This window comes from Mustela lutreola, chromosome 15, assembly GCF_030435805.1.
Source record: "Mustela lutreola isolate mMusLut2 chromosome 15, mMusLut2.pri, whole genome shotgun sequence".
NCBI classification, from domain to species: Eukaryota; Metazoa; Chordata; class Mammalia; order Carnivora; family Mustelidae; genus Mustela; species Mustela lutreola.
The window spans coordinates 58,995,069-59,006,476 of record NC_081304.1 but is presented as its reverse complement, the minus strand read 5'-3'; the positions used below and the strand labels follow the sequence as shown (position 1 = coordinate 59,006,476).

Here is an 11,408-nt window from a genome sequence, read left to right as displayed (position 1 = left end):
TGCTGTGGTGGGGCGGGGGTGTACTTCGAGGAGCTAAGCCTCAGGGCTTCCACTTGCCGGTGAGGGAGAAGGAGGTGGTCTGAGCCCACAGCCCATTTCCGGGAGCAGCTCAGAGCGCAGAAAGGGGGGAGTGGGTGCTGGGGTACGGTTGCCATGGTAGTGGGGTTGTGCGGGGAGTTCCGATCCAGGCCCAGGTGTGTGCAGAGGCCTGAGGCAGGTATAGAGAAGAAAGGGTCTGGGGTCGTGGGGGCAGACCCAGACAGGCCAGGGGGCACACGGGCTGGTCCAGGCGACAGGCATGCCAGGTGAAGGGTTCGGCTTCTGCCAAGGCCTGGGCCCAGGCTGGAGGGCCACCCACGAGCCCAAGACTGCCTCTTGGCACATTGTGAGGGAGTGCCCCGGCATCATTGTGACCCGCTTGCCCCCAGGAGCCCCTGGGGCAGGCATGCAGGCTGGTGGCTACTGTGGGCACAGTGGGCTGGGGGCCTAGGGGCCCCGGTGGCCCTAGGGACCCCCATGGCCATGGCTGAGCGGCCACGGCCCGGGTGGGCGTCGTATCACAGCTCCAACAGCAACAACTGTCAGGACCTGGGCAACTCCATCCTGTTGCTACTGGGTCTCGTCATCTGCATTAACATTAGCATCAACATGGTGACGCTGGTCAGGGTGGGGCCAGGCGGGTGGGCACTGGCAGGAGGGCAGCGGCGGTAGGCCTGGTGGCCAGGGCCCGCCCGGGGTCATTGTGTCCTCCCTCACCCAGCTCTGGCGAAGACTCCGTGGCTTCTTACACCAAGTGTTCCATATTGTTTATGAGAAAGGTAAGCGGGGGGCCGGGGGTTGGGGACGGGGGAGGGGTGGGGGGCACAGGAGAGGCAGGAACCTGGTGAGCCAGCCCTGAGCTAGAGCCGGCCCCTTCCCCTCCCACTCTCCCCTCTCAGCGGTGGAGCCTCCCCCCTGCTCCAGCATACCCTGCCAGCCTCTCCACCAGCCTCCCGCCTCTTCTTGATCTATAGAAGCTTCTAAGCCATCCTCCCCAGGGAAGCCGCCCCAGCCTCCGAAGCAGAGCGCCCCTGCAGTCCACCTCCGATGTACCATGGACCCTGTGAAAATGACCGTGACCCCCCCGCCCAGTCGCCGCCACCGCCACCGCCGCTCTTCAGGCCGCCGTACCCACCGCCCGGCAGCCTGGGTCCCCGACACGGACGACGAGGAGAAGCCCCCACACCAGCACCCAGCAGTCTGCTCCCACCACTGGGATCAGCCCGCAGACTGGCAGGGCTTTCAGTCCACGCAGGGGTTCTGGGCTCCCTGGCCCCAGGATGCCGCGGAGCCCCCTCCCCAGACCATTCGCTTCCAGCAGGCCGTGGAAGGCGGGCCACTCAAAGCGGAGATGCGCTCAGAGCTAGGCCTTGAGGCGTACGTGTACCCGGTGAACCCCCCGCCCCCCAGCCCACAGGCCCTGAGCCACAGGAACAGCGGGGTGGGGCCAGGGGCCCAGGCTGAGCCGGAGCCCTGTGCCCCTGCCCCTGTGGCCCCACCGCCAGTCCTGGGCCCTGCCCACGTCCCCGACATCCCCCGGTGCCGCTCCTCGGGCCGCGTAGTATATGACGCCCGAGACGTGCGGCGGCGGCTCCGGGAGCTGACCCGTGAGGTGGAGGCCCTGTCCCACTGCTACCCCCTGGGCTCCCCGTCCAGCAACGCCGTGGAGGGGACAAACAAGGGCTGGGTATACCGTTCTGTGACAGAGGGGTGACTGGGACAAAAATAAAAGGAAAAGAGGAGGTGGTCCGCGGTGGTGTTGGGGACGCCAGGGCCCCTGTGGTGACTCAGAGAAGGGTCTCCCTGGCCACAGGGGCCTCACAAGCCCCAAGGACCCTCGTCAACCTCCTAGCTTCCCTGGGCCCTGCCCGCAGCTCTCTCCTAGCCCCTGATGAGGCAGGTTCCCACCTGCCACTCCCCTGTTTTCTTTCGTGCCCAGAGCAGCCCCCCAGGTCCCGGCCCAGATCCTTAAACTGACCTGCACTAGAGGAGAGACCCCCATCCCTGTGGCCTTAGCCCCTCAGCGGCCTGGTTTCGGCCGGAGCCAGGGCTGGGCTGTAGCCCCCAGGTGTGATGTGTGCCCCCACCCCAAGCCCTAGTTTCTTTGAGCGGGGCTGCTGGGAAGGAGGGCATCCAGGCCTCCCCACGCCCCAGTCAGGACCGGAAGCTCCTGTAGCCGCGAGCAGGCTTGGAGCCGAGGACCACACACAGGGGACATTCTTGAGGGCTGCCCTCTGAGACCTCACTACTGCGGTTAGCACCTGCCTGTCACCAAAGAGGAGACCGAGCCTCAGGGAGGAAAAGTGACTTATTCACGGTCACACAGAGTCAGCCTGGCCCCTCAGGCTCCCACCTGCCTCAGTCGACCACAGGAACTCGTCAGAGCATCCCAACCACACGCAGCAGGGAAACGCAGGCCCTGCCCTGCTCCTAGATGGCCCGCGTTGCACACACACATGCACACGCATGCACAGACATGCGGACACGCACATGGCCGCCGGTGCGCCTGGGAACCGAAGCCATGTGAGTGCTCCCCTGCCAAAGGCCGCGGACCCCACCTTCCGTAGCAGATGTGTGCGCGGAATGTGGACAGACAGGCCTTCTGAGCAACAGAGCAACAGAGCAACGGGCCTGTTGCTCTGTTCGCTTTCAGCCGACATCATTGATCACTTTGATCCCGTTCAGTGAGTATCGAGCACCCACTACGTGTTTAGGGGCTCGAAGGGGAACGCCCACTGGATGTTGCCTTATTCCGGTCGAGTTATTCACCCATCGTGCAGACAAATGACTCAAGGACCCGAGGGCGCCACTTCCAGGGGCCCCAGTCATGAACCTGCTTCCGAACAAGTCTCCTTTGTCAACAATGACATCTCTTTGTGCTTTGTGAATTTTGGGAGGTTTTCTTAAGGGGGCATCTAACAGTTCTCCCGCTGGGAGGTCTAGGTCAGTGGGAGGGCAATTGGTTAGGAAGCAAAAAGAGCATGGTCGGGGGGGTGGTCCCTGGCAGATGAAAGCAACCGGGGCGTGTGGGAAGTCAGTCTTGCTCCGAAGCGAGGGGACCAGTGGGCTTGGTGACCACACTGTGTTGGCTGCAATCCTTGGCCAGAAGAGGTGGGGGAGGGTAGGTGCTAGACGAATCATCGCAGTGAAACAGGAAGGACGGGGAGGGAACAGCACAGTGGGGTGACCCCGGGGGGACCCTTGCTGTCACCCTAGCTGCTAGCGCCAAGTAAGCATGGGTCGAGGGGACAAACTCCACAAGCTGCCATGATGTCTCATGAGGACAACGACTTGGAGGAAATTCTTTATGGACCGTTCGAGCCCTGTGAAAACCGTCTTACAACTATAGCGACCCTATTTTCAACTCACGAATCCGGTGGCGACTTAAGCAGGCCCCTGTGGGAGACAGAGACAGACTGAGCTCTGGGATATCCGGGGACGGGGGCCCCATCAAGTGGCAACCAAGGGCGGCCATGGCCATCTAAGGGCGAGCCGCGTGGATAAAAGTGGCCACCTCTGCATTGTGACTCCCCACAATGTGCCTCATTATGACCCAGACCCCTCACCAGCTGGTAGCTGTCCCCAGGTCCCAGCATGAGTACAGTGTGGTTGGGGCCTGGGGGGGGGGGCGGTGGCCCAGGTGGCCCTAGGGCCCCCCCACCATGGAAAACCAGCTCTGGTATGACAACGTGGGGTGCTGTAATCAGTATCAGGAACATCCGCAGGATCCCGAAGATGTGCTGCTTCTGCTGGTGGGCCTCGTCATCCTGGTGAACATTGCGATCAACGTGGTGACCATGGTCAGTGCTGGCGGCAGGCCGCCCCCACAGGCAAGGGGGGGGGCACCTGCACCTGCAGGAGTGTGCTCTTGGCTGGGAGCCAGGTAGGAGTGTGGCGGGGCGGGGTGCGGGTAGAGAGACGCTCGGTCCTCACTCCCGCCCTCTCCCCACCCCCAGATGTGGCATGGACTCCAGAACGTCTTAGACAAGATGATCTCTTGGACTAATCAGAAAAGTAAGTATGTGGGACGCCTGGGTGGCTCAGTTGGTTGGACGACTGCTTTCGGCTCAGGTCATGATCCCGGAGTCCCAGGATCGAGTCCCGCATCAGGCTCCCAGCTCCACGGGGAGTCTGCTTCTCCCTCTGACCTTCTCCTCGCTCATGCTCTCTCTCACTGTCTCTCTCTCAAATAAATAAATAAAATCTTTTAAAAAAAAAAAAAAAGAAAAGTAAGTATGGCAGTAAGAGAGGTCGGGGACATGGCCCCCTTCCTCCCACCCCATCGTCACCAGCACAACCCGAGAAACCTATGCCGTCCTGTTCCCAACCCCGAGCTCTTTTGACAGTCGTCCCAACCTCACGGACTCTTGTCACCCCCAGATGAAACCTCCCAGCCTTGTGAAAGTCCCACCAAGGATCCCCCTGCCAAGCCCCAAGACGTCCACGTCCACTGCACCCTGGAGCCCATGGAAGTGAAGCTGGCCCGGCCCGTGTGCTACCCGTCCTCCTCTTACCACCATCTCCGCAGCTCCCGCTCCTGCCGCCCCCGCCGCCCCCGCCGCCACCGCCACCGTCCCCGCAGCCGTGGCCCTCGCCAACGCCACGGCCACGGTCACCGCCACCACCACCACCACCACCACGACTATTGCAGCCACCAGTGGGGGCTGAAGAACCAGAAGCATTTATGCCACAACCGCTCAGCCTTCCTCAGCCACCATCAAGGCCGCAAGATGTCCCAGCTGCGGGTGGTGCCCTCCTTCGGGGGCGACCTGGACTCCTACCTGGAGGAGGAGGACCTGGCCTTCCCACACCCCAAGTACCCACGGGGCGGCTGGGGAGGGCTTTACCCGCAGAGGGGCCTGCCCTCCAACGTGGGGCTGTGGGGCCGCCGGGGCGGGATCCTGGCCAGTCTGCCCCCACCCTCCCTCTACCTCTCGCCCGAGCTGCGTCGCATGCCTAAGCGTGTGGAGGCCAAGTCGGAGCTGCGGCTGCAGTCCTGCGGGCCCCACTGCTCCCAGTCCCGAGTCTGGGGCAGCATGGAGGTAGAGCAGTGGGCCTCACCTCCACCGCCCCTCCGCCGGCTGCCCCCCAATCCCTCCTGGGTCCCCGCGGGGTTCAGCCCTTACCCCTCGAGCGGCCAGCTCCTCTATGACTCCTGGGACCAGCGGCGGCGGGGTCTGGAGGGCTCTGAGCCCCCGCCCACCCTGGTGCCCCGGGGCTCCCGGCCCGAGGCCCGCGAGCACTGCTCCCCCCAGGCGCACCGGCGGAGCGTCCCCGGCCACACTTACAGCCAGCCCAGCCGCAGCCCGCACCCGTCCACGGGCCACCTGAGCTACAATGCCCGCGAGCCCCACGAGGTCCGGCGCCGGGCGGCCGAGTGGGCTGAGGCACTGCCGGCTCGGCACCCTCTGACGACTTCTACCTCCCTCACCATGCTGGGCGAGACCACCTACCAACGGGCCCCAGCCCCCTGCTCGGCCCTGCTCCCCCATTCCTCCCAGCCCCTGCCTGAAGCCCAGGTCCCCGAGCCCCCCCAGCCCCAGCCCACCTTCCTGCCGCTCAGCAGGAACCCGGGGGGCACTGCCAGCTGCCAGGTCTACGACAGCCTGGAGCTAAAGCGGCAGGTGCAGGAGAGCCGAGCGAGGGCCAACTCGCTGCCCCCGCCCTCCGCCTCGGCCTCGAGGCCATCGCTGCACCGGAGCCGGACCGGGAAGCTTCACTGACCCGCGGCAACAGGGGGGGTGCCACACAGAGAGGCAGGAATAAAGAGCAACAGAGTTCGGAAAGCACTGTGGTGTGTTCTGCGGCTGGGAAGGGTCCCTCCTCCTGTCAGCCTGCGTCCCCGTGGCTGTGGCCTCCGTCCCCCCTGGCAGGACCCTGGTTCCACTCCGTGCTGCCCTACGGGGCCCTTGCAGCCAGGAGACTGGGAGACCTCCACCAGCTCTGGGCGGCTGCTCTCCCTGGTCCGTAAGTGGGCTCTGCGGCTCAGCCCCACACGACACGGTGAAGGTCAGATTCCAGGCCCGTGCGTCCTACGTCCGCTTAGATCCAGGGCCACTGCCCCATGGAGGGCAGGGAGAAGGCCAAGGCTCTGAGGCCAAGGTCTTCCCAGCCTCGGGAGTGGCGGAGGGGACAGACTGCATGAGTGTTTGAGGGAGCAAGGTAGGGCAGTGAGGGAACAGAGGAGGAATGAGGGCCCCAGGGCAGGGCGCTGGCTTTCAGTCCCGCTGGACTTTGGGGACTCAGGTGAGGAGAACCTGGTACCAGAGCAGGCCGTCCTAGGCCCTCCATTTCCTCCTCTCCCTCATTGTGACCCAACACCTGCCCCATTGTGACCCAGTCTCTCACCCCCTCCCCCAAGACAGGAGTCTGGCTCCTAGTGAGTATGTGGGGGCCACGGGGGGGCCCAGGTAGTCCTGGGACCCCCGGCCATGGGTGAGCGAGCCCACCACGGAGCTCAAGTGTGCTCTGGCACCAACCCCAGGAAGTGCCAGGACCTTGGAGACTCTATTCTTCTGATTCTGGGCAGTGTCATTTTGCTCAACGTGGGGATCAACGTGGTGACTCTGGTCAGGGCGGGGGCAACAGGGTTGGGGGAGCCCCGTGGTGGGAAGGGGCCGAGGTGGGTGGGCTGCCGGGATGGGGCTGAGCACGGGCTGGGCGGCAGGGCTCACCGCACGTCCGGGCTCCCCCCTCCCCTGCTCCCCTCAGCTCTGGAGGCATCTGAAGAGCTCTCTGCGGATCCTTTTCCATCATTTTTTCCCCAAAGGTGAGTGGACCTCAGCAGGGCCTCAAGGATGTGGGCCCGTCCCCTCTCTCAGCCCCTCAGGAGCCCTGGCCTTGCCCCCTCCCCACTGTGCCCGCAGACAAGCATCCCAGCTGTGCAGGTGGCCATCCCATGTGTACCCGCTGCTCCATGGACCCCAAGAACCTGTGCTCGAGAGTCTCCTCCCGCTTCCACCGTCGCCCCGGCTTCCTGGCCGGGCACCCTAACCATCTCAACTCCTGGATTCCAGACATGAACGACGAGAAAGCTTCTGGGTGCTGCTGGGTGCCGCCTCCATGTGGACACACCGGAGCTCCTGTGGACGCTCCCTGGGGACCGTGGAAGGAGGGGGTGATGGGAGCTGGGGAAGCCTCCCAGGTCACAGCCTTAAAGGCCCAGGCCCCCTTTATCTCCAGGCACCAGACACCTTCCCAGTTCCCCAGGATGAGCACGGTGGACGTGGTTCCCCTCCTCTTGCCCCATGAGAGCAAGACCAACACTCCAGACTATGACCCACCCCGTGTCCCCGCCCAGACCCACACCCACTCCCCACCCCATACCCCTGAGCACACCACAGCCCAGACCCAGACCTCCTTCCCAGCCCATGGACCTGAGCACACCACCCCCAGGGCCCAGGCCTCCTTCCCAGCCCACACCCTGGAGCACACCACCCCCAAGGCCCGTGCCTCCTCCTTAGCCCATGCCCCCGAGCACACCACCCCCCAGGCCCAGACCCTCCAAGCCCATGGACCTGAGCACACCACCCCCAGGGCCCAGGCCTCCTTCCCAGCCCACACCCCTGAGCACACCACCCCCCAGGCCCACACTTACTTCCCAGTCCAGGCCCACACCCCCTCCTTAGCCCATGCCTCTGAACACAACATCCCCCAGGCCCAGACCTCCTTCCCAGCCCACACCCCTGACCACACCACCCCTGGGGCCCACTCCTCCTCCCTAGTCCACGCCCCTGACCACACCCCCCAGACACAGACCTCCTTCCCAACTCACACCCCTGAGCACACCACCCCCCAGGCCGACCCAGCTCACACCCTTGAGTATAACCTGCCGCAGGCCCAGATCCATTCCCCAGCCCAAGCCCCTGAATACCACTCCCTTCAGGCCCATACCTACTCCGTAACCCTCACCCCTGAGCACATCACCCCCCAAGCCCATGCCGCTGAACACACCCCAGCCCCAGTCCATGGCCCCGAGCACACCGCAGTCCAGGCCCATACCTACTCCCCAGGCTTTACCCCTGAGCACACTCAGCCCACTCCTGCCCAGGCCCAGAACCCTGAGCACCCCTCAGCCCATCCCCTGGGTCACACCCCTGAGCATGTAATAGCCCACAGCCCAGCCTGCACTCCAGGCCATGCTCATCTAACCCACACCCATGCACCTCACCCCCTGGTGCCCTCTCCCGCCTCTGCCTCAGCCCCTCCCCCAACGACCCTTGTCGCAGCCCCTCTCCCAGCGCCTGGCCCAACTCTGGTCATGACCCTGACGACCACTCCTGTTCCCACTCCAGTCTCTGTCACCACCCGTACCCCCATCCTAACTCCTATTCCGTCTACCCTGACTGCCTTTGGCCAAGACCTCTCCACTGGCCACGTGGTCTATGATGCCCGCAGGGTGAAGCAGAGCATACACCATATGTGCCCCCCTCCGCCCTCTGGGTATTCCAGAAAGGACATGGGCACCCTCCACAGGCCCCAAGAGGGGCAGGGTCTGGACAGCTCTGGTACAGCGGAGCCAACAACGAAACAACCCAACAGGGACAGTGCCAAGCACTCCACAGGCTCCGTCCTGGGCTATCTGGAGTTGGGAAATGTGGAATGGAAGATCTCGAATGATGCCAAAGACAAGTTCTTGCAGCCCAAGATCTTCCCTTATCTTAGCTTCCATCCCTGCAGTTCAGAGAGGAGACGCACAGACTCTCAGACTCCGGTCTACCCCAAATTCCTCGTCTACTCCAAGGAGGCCACACCTTCTCAGCGTTGCTTTCATTCTCCGACCACTACCCAGAGCTCAGTGAGCACCATCTCTCCCCCGTGCACTCTTTCTCTGCCCCTTATGTCCCCCAGATCCTTTGTCCCTCATCAAGCCTCCAACCACCAGCAGCTCTCCGACTCAGTGCGACCCCCCACCTTTCCCCCGACCTCCAAATCTTCTCAGTCCGTCTCCTCTTCCCAGTTCCCCATCCCTCCGCACTTCTCCAAGACTTTCCAACCCCCAATTCCACCCCAGCCCCCTAAACTTCAGGGGAGTCTGGGCCTCAACCAAGATTCTGGCCTCCAAAGGACTTCAAGCCTTTCAAAGGACTTGAGAGTTCCAAGGAACCCAGGCCTTGCTGAAGATCCAGGCCTAAACAAGCCCCCAGGCCCTACTCTAGACTCTTCTCTCTGCAAGAGTCCGAGCCCTTCTCAAGATTCTGGACTTCACAAGAATCTGGTCATTACCCAAGATTCTGGCCCCCAAAAGAGCCTAGGTCCTACTCAAAATGCAGGTATCTTTAGAAGCCCATGTCTCAGCCAACCTTGTAACCTCCACAAGGACATACCATTTCCCCAAACTTCCGACACTCAGAGGAGTTCAGGCTTTATGCAAAACTCTGGCGTCTACAGGAATCTAGAACAAAACCAAGAGACTATACACCATAAAAGGCAAGATCTCTCCCAGACAACAGGCCTCCATAATAGTGCGGGACCCTCTCAAGATTCTGGAATTTACAAGAGCACAGGTCATGCTCATGAGCTGGGAGTCTCCAGGAGCCTAGGCCTTCCCCAAGATCCTTGCCCACAGAAGAGCCTATACCAAGAATCTGAAGTCAACAGGTGCTCAGGCTTGATCCAAACCTCTGGTCTCCTTAAGGGCTCAGGCCTTACCCAAGACTCCGGAGACTACAAGAGTCCAGGCCTGACACAAGCCATTGAAGTTGAAAGGAGATGTGGCCGGACACAAGACGTTGGAATTTACAGGAGCCCAGAATATACCCAAGACCCTAACTTCCACCAGTACCCAGGAATTAATCAAGATCCTGGCTCCCATAGGGGCCCAGCCTTTACGCAAGACCATATTCTCCCCAAGACTCAAAGTCTTATTAGGGAATCCAGCCTCCACAAGGATTCACCCCTTATCTCACATCCCAACCACCCCAAGAACCCAGGCCTTGCTCTAAGTACCGACTCAGAACAAGTCTTGGGCCTCCCTCAGACCCCAAAGTTCTCACTGTGCCCAAAGTCATGTGCATCCGAGCAGGCTCCCCAGAAGGAAGATCCACAACAGCGCCTTCCATGGCCGCCTGTCCCACCTAGTCAGAACTCCAGCTCACCCAAGCCCCCGGCGGTGATCTACAATGACCTGCAAACCTTCTCAGAGGTCCCTTTGCTAATTGAGCTGCAGCCATCCTCCCGGCGAGCAGGTGGCCAAGACTGGGCATACCGTCCCGTGGATCCGGTGCCTTCAGCCTCCCAGAGCTATCGCCAGATGTCTATGCCTCCCAAAGTCAACTGGAAGCCCTACTGCCCTGGGTCAGGCACCCGAGTCGGGCATGTGGTCTTCGATGCCCGCCAGAGACAGTTTGGGGTGGGCAGGGACAAGTGTGAAGCTCTGTCTCCCAGACGCAGTCGCCAAGAGGCGTGCAGCAACCCCCCGGAGACCACCAAGGAGTGGGGATATCAGAGTGTGATGAGAACCTTGGAGAAAGAGGGGGCAAAGGTGCATCAGGAATAAAGAGGCGAGAGAACGATTGTGTGGTTGTTTGGGGACATCCCACCCTAGCCCTGTTCCTGATGCTGTGGCTCCCCACAGGGCCCGATGAGGGCTGCTACTCTATCCCTGCCCCTGTTTCTCCTGCATCCCTGTGTGGTGGAACCCCAAGGCCCAGAGCTGCCTCATCCAATACAGTGGCCATGAGCCAAATATGGCTGTTAAAACATAAATTAATTAAAATTAAAAATTTAGGGGTGCCTAGGTGGCTCAGTGGGTTAAGCCGCTGCCTTCGGCTCAGGTCATGATCTCAGGGTCCTGGGATCGAGTCCCGCATCAGGCTCTCTGCTCAGCAGGGAGCCTGCTTCCCTCTCTCTCTCTGCCTGCCTCTCCATCTACTTGTGACTTCTCTCTGTCAAATAAATAAAATCTTAAAAAATAAATAAATAAATAAATAAAATTAAAAATTTAGGGGCGCCTGGCTGGCTCAGTCGGTAGAACACGTGACTCTTGATCTCAGGGTCGGGAGTTCAAGCCCCATGTTGGGCATGCATGGAGCCTACTTAAAAAAAGGAAAAAAAAATTTTAATTCCGTTCTGTCTCATTACCTACATTTTAAGTGCCCGGTAGCCATATGTGGCTACTGTATTGGATGGCACAGATTTAGAACCTTTCCGCTGTCACAGAAAAACCTATCGGACAGCAATGCTTTACAGTTTACAGAAACTTTCCTTTCCCTTGTCACTCAAACCCAGCATCTTCAAAGCTTGCACAGAACCCAGAGAACTTAGTTGTTTTCAATGTGATGACAGGCCACCCTCTGGGGAGGAGGGAAGGAGTAGGGACACCCTATACCCGATTGCCCCTCAGACTGTGACAAAGACCCTAGCCTTTA

General features: G+C 61.4%; 3 protein-coding genes across 4 annotated transcripts; all 3 read left to right on the top strand.

Moving 5' to 3' along the window:
* The first annotated feature begins 85 nt into the window (after positions 1 to 85).
* On the top strand, positions 86 to 1,781 carry SPEM1 (spermatid maturation 1). 2 transcript variants are annotated; one of them, XM_059147999.1, is made up of 3 exons: positions 86 to 651; positions 761 to 818; positions 1,014 to 1,781. In XM_059147999.1, exons 1-3 carry the CDS (start codon positions 517 to 519, stop codon positions 1,751 to 1,753), a joined length of 933 nt encoding a protein of 310 aa, XP_059003982.1. In that variant the 5' UTR covers positions 86 to 516; the 3' UTR covers positions 1,754 to 1,781. The 2 variants fall into 2 exon arrangements, with proteins under 2 accessions (XP_059003982.1, XP_059003981.1); XM_059147998.1 differs by having other exon boundaries at positions 86 to 660.
* A 1,081-nt stretch (positions 1,782 to 2,862) lies between these two features.
* SPEM2 (SPEM family member 2) lies at positions 2,863 to 5,848 on the top strand. Its single transcript, XM_059147979.1, has 3 exons — positions 2,863 to 3,839; positions 3,996 to 4,053; positions 4,420 to 5,848. Exons 1-3 carry the CDS (start codon positions 3,702 to 3,704, stop codon positions 5,760 to 5,762), a joined length of 1,539 nt encoding a protein of 512 aa, XP_059003962.1. The 5' UTR covers positions 2,863 to 3,701; the 3' UTR covers positions 5,763 to 5,848.
* A 555-nt stretch (positions 5,849 to 6,403) lies between these two features.
* Positions 6,404 to 10,724, top strand: SPEM3 (SPEM family member 3). Its single transcript, XM_059149920.1, has 3 exons — positions 6,404 to 6,608; positions 6,751 to 6,808; positions 6,906 to 10,724. Exons 1-3 carry the CDS (start codon positions 6,471 to 6,473, stop codon positions 10,535 to 10,537), a joined length of 3,828 nt encoding a protein of 1,275 aa, XP_059005903.1. The 5' UTR covers positions 6,404 to 6,470; the 3' UTR covers positions 10,538 to 10,724.
* The last annotated feature ends 684 nt before the right edge of the window (positions 10,725 to 11,408 follow it).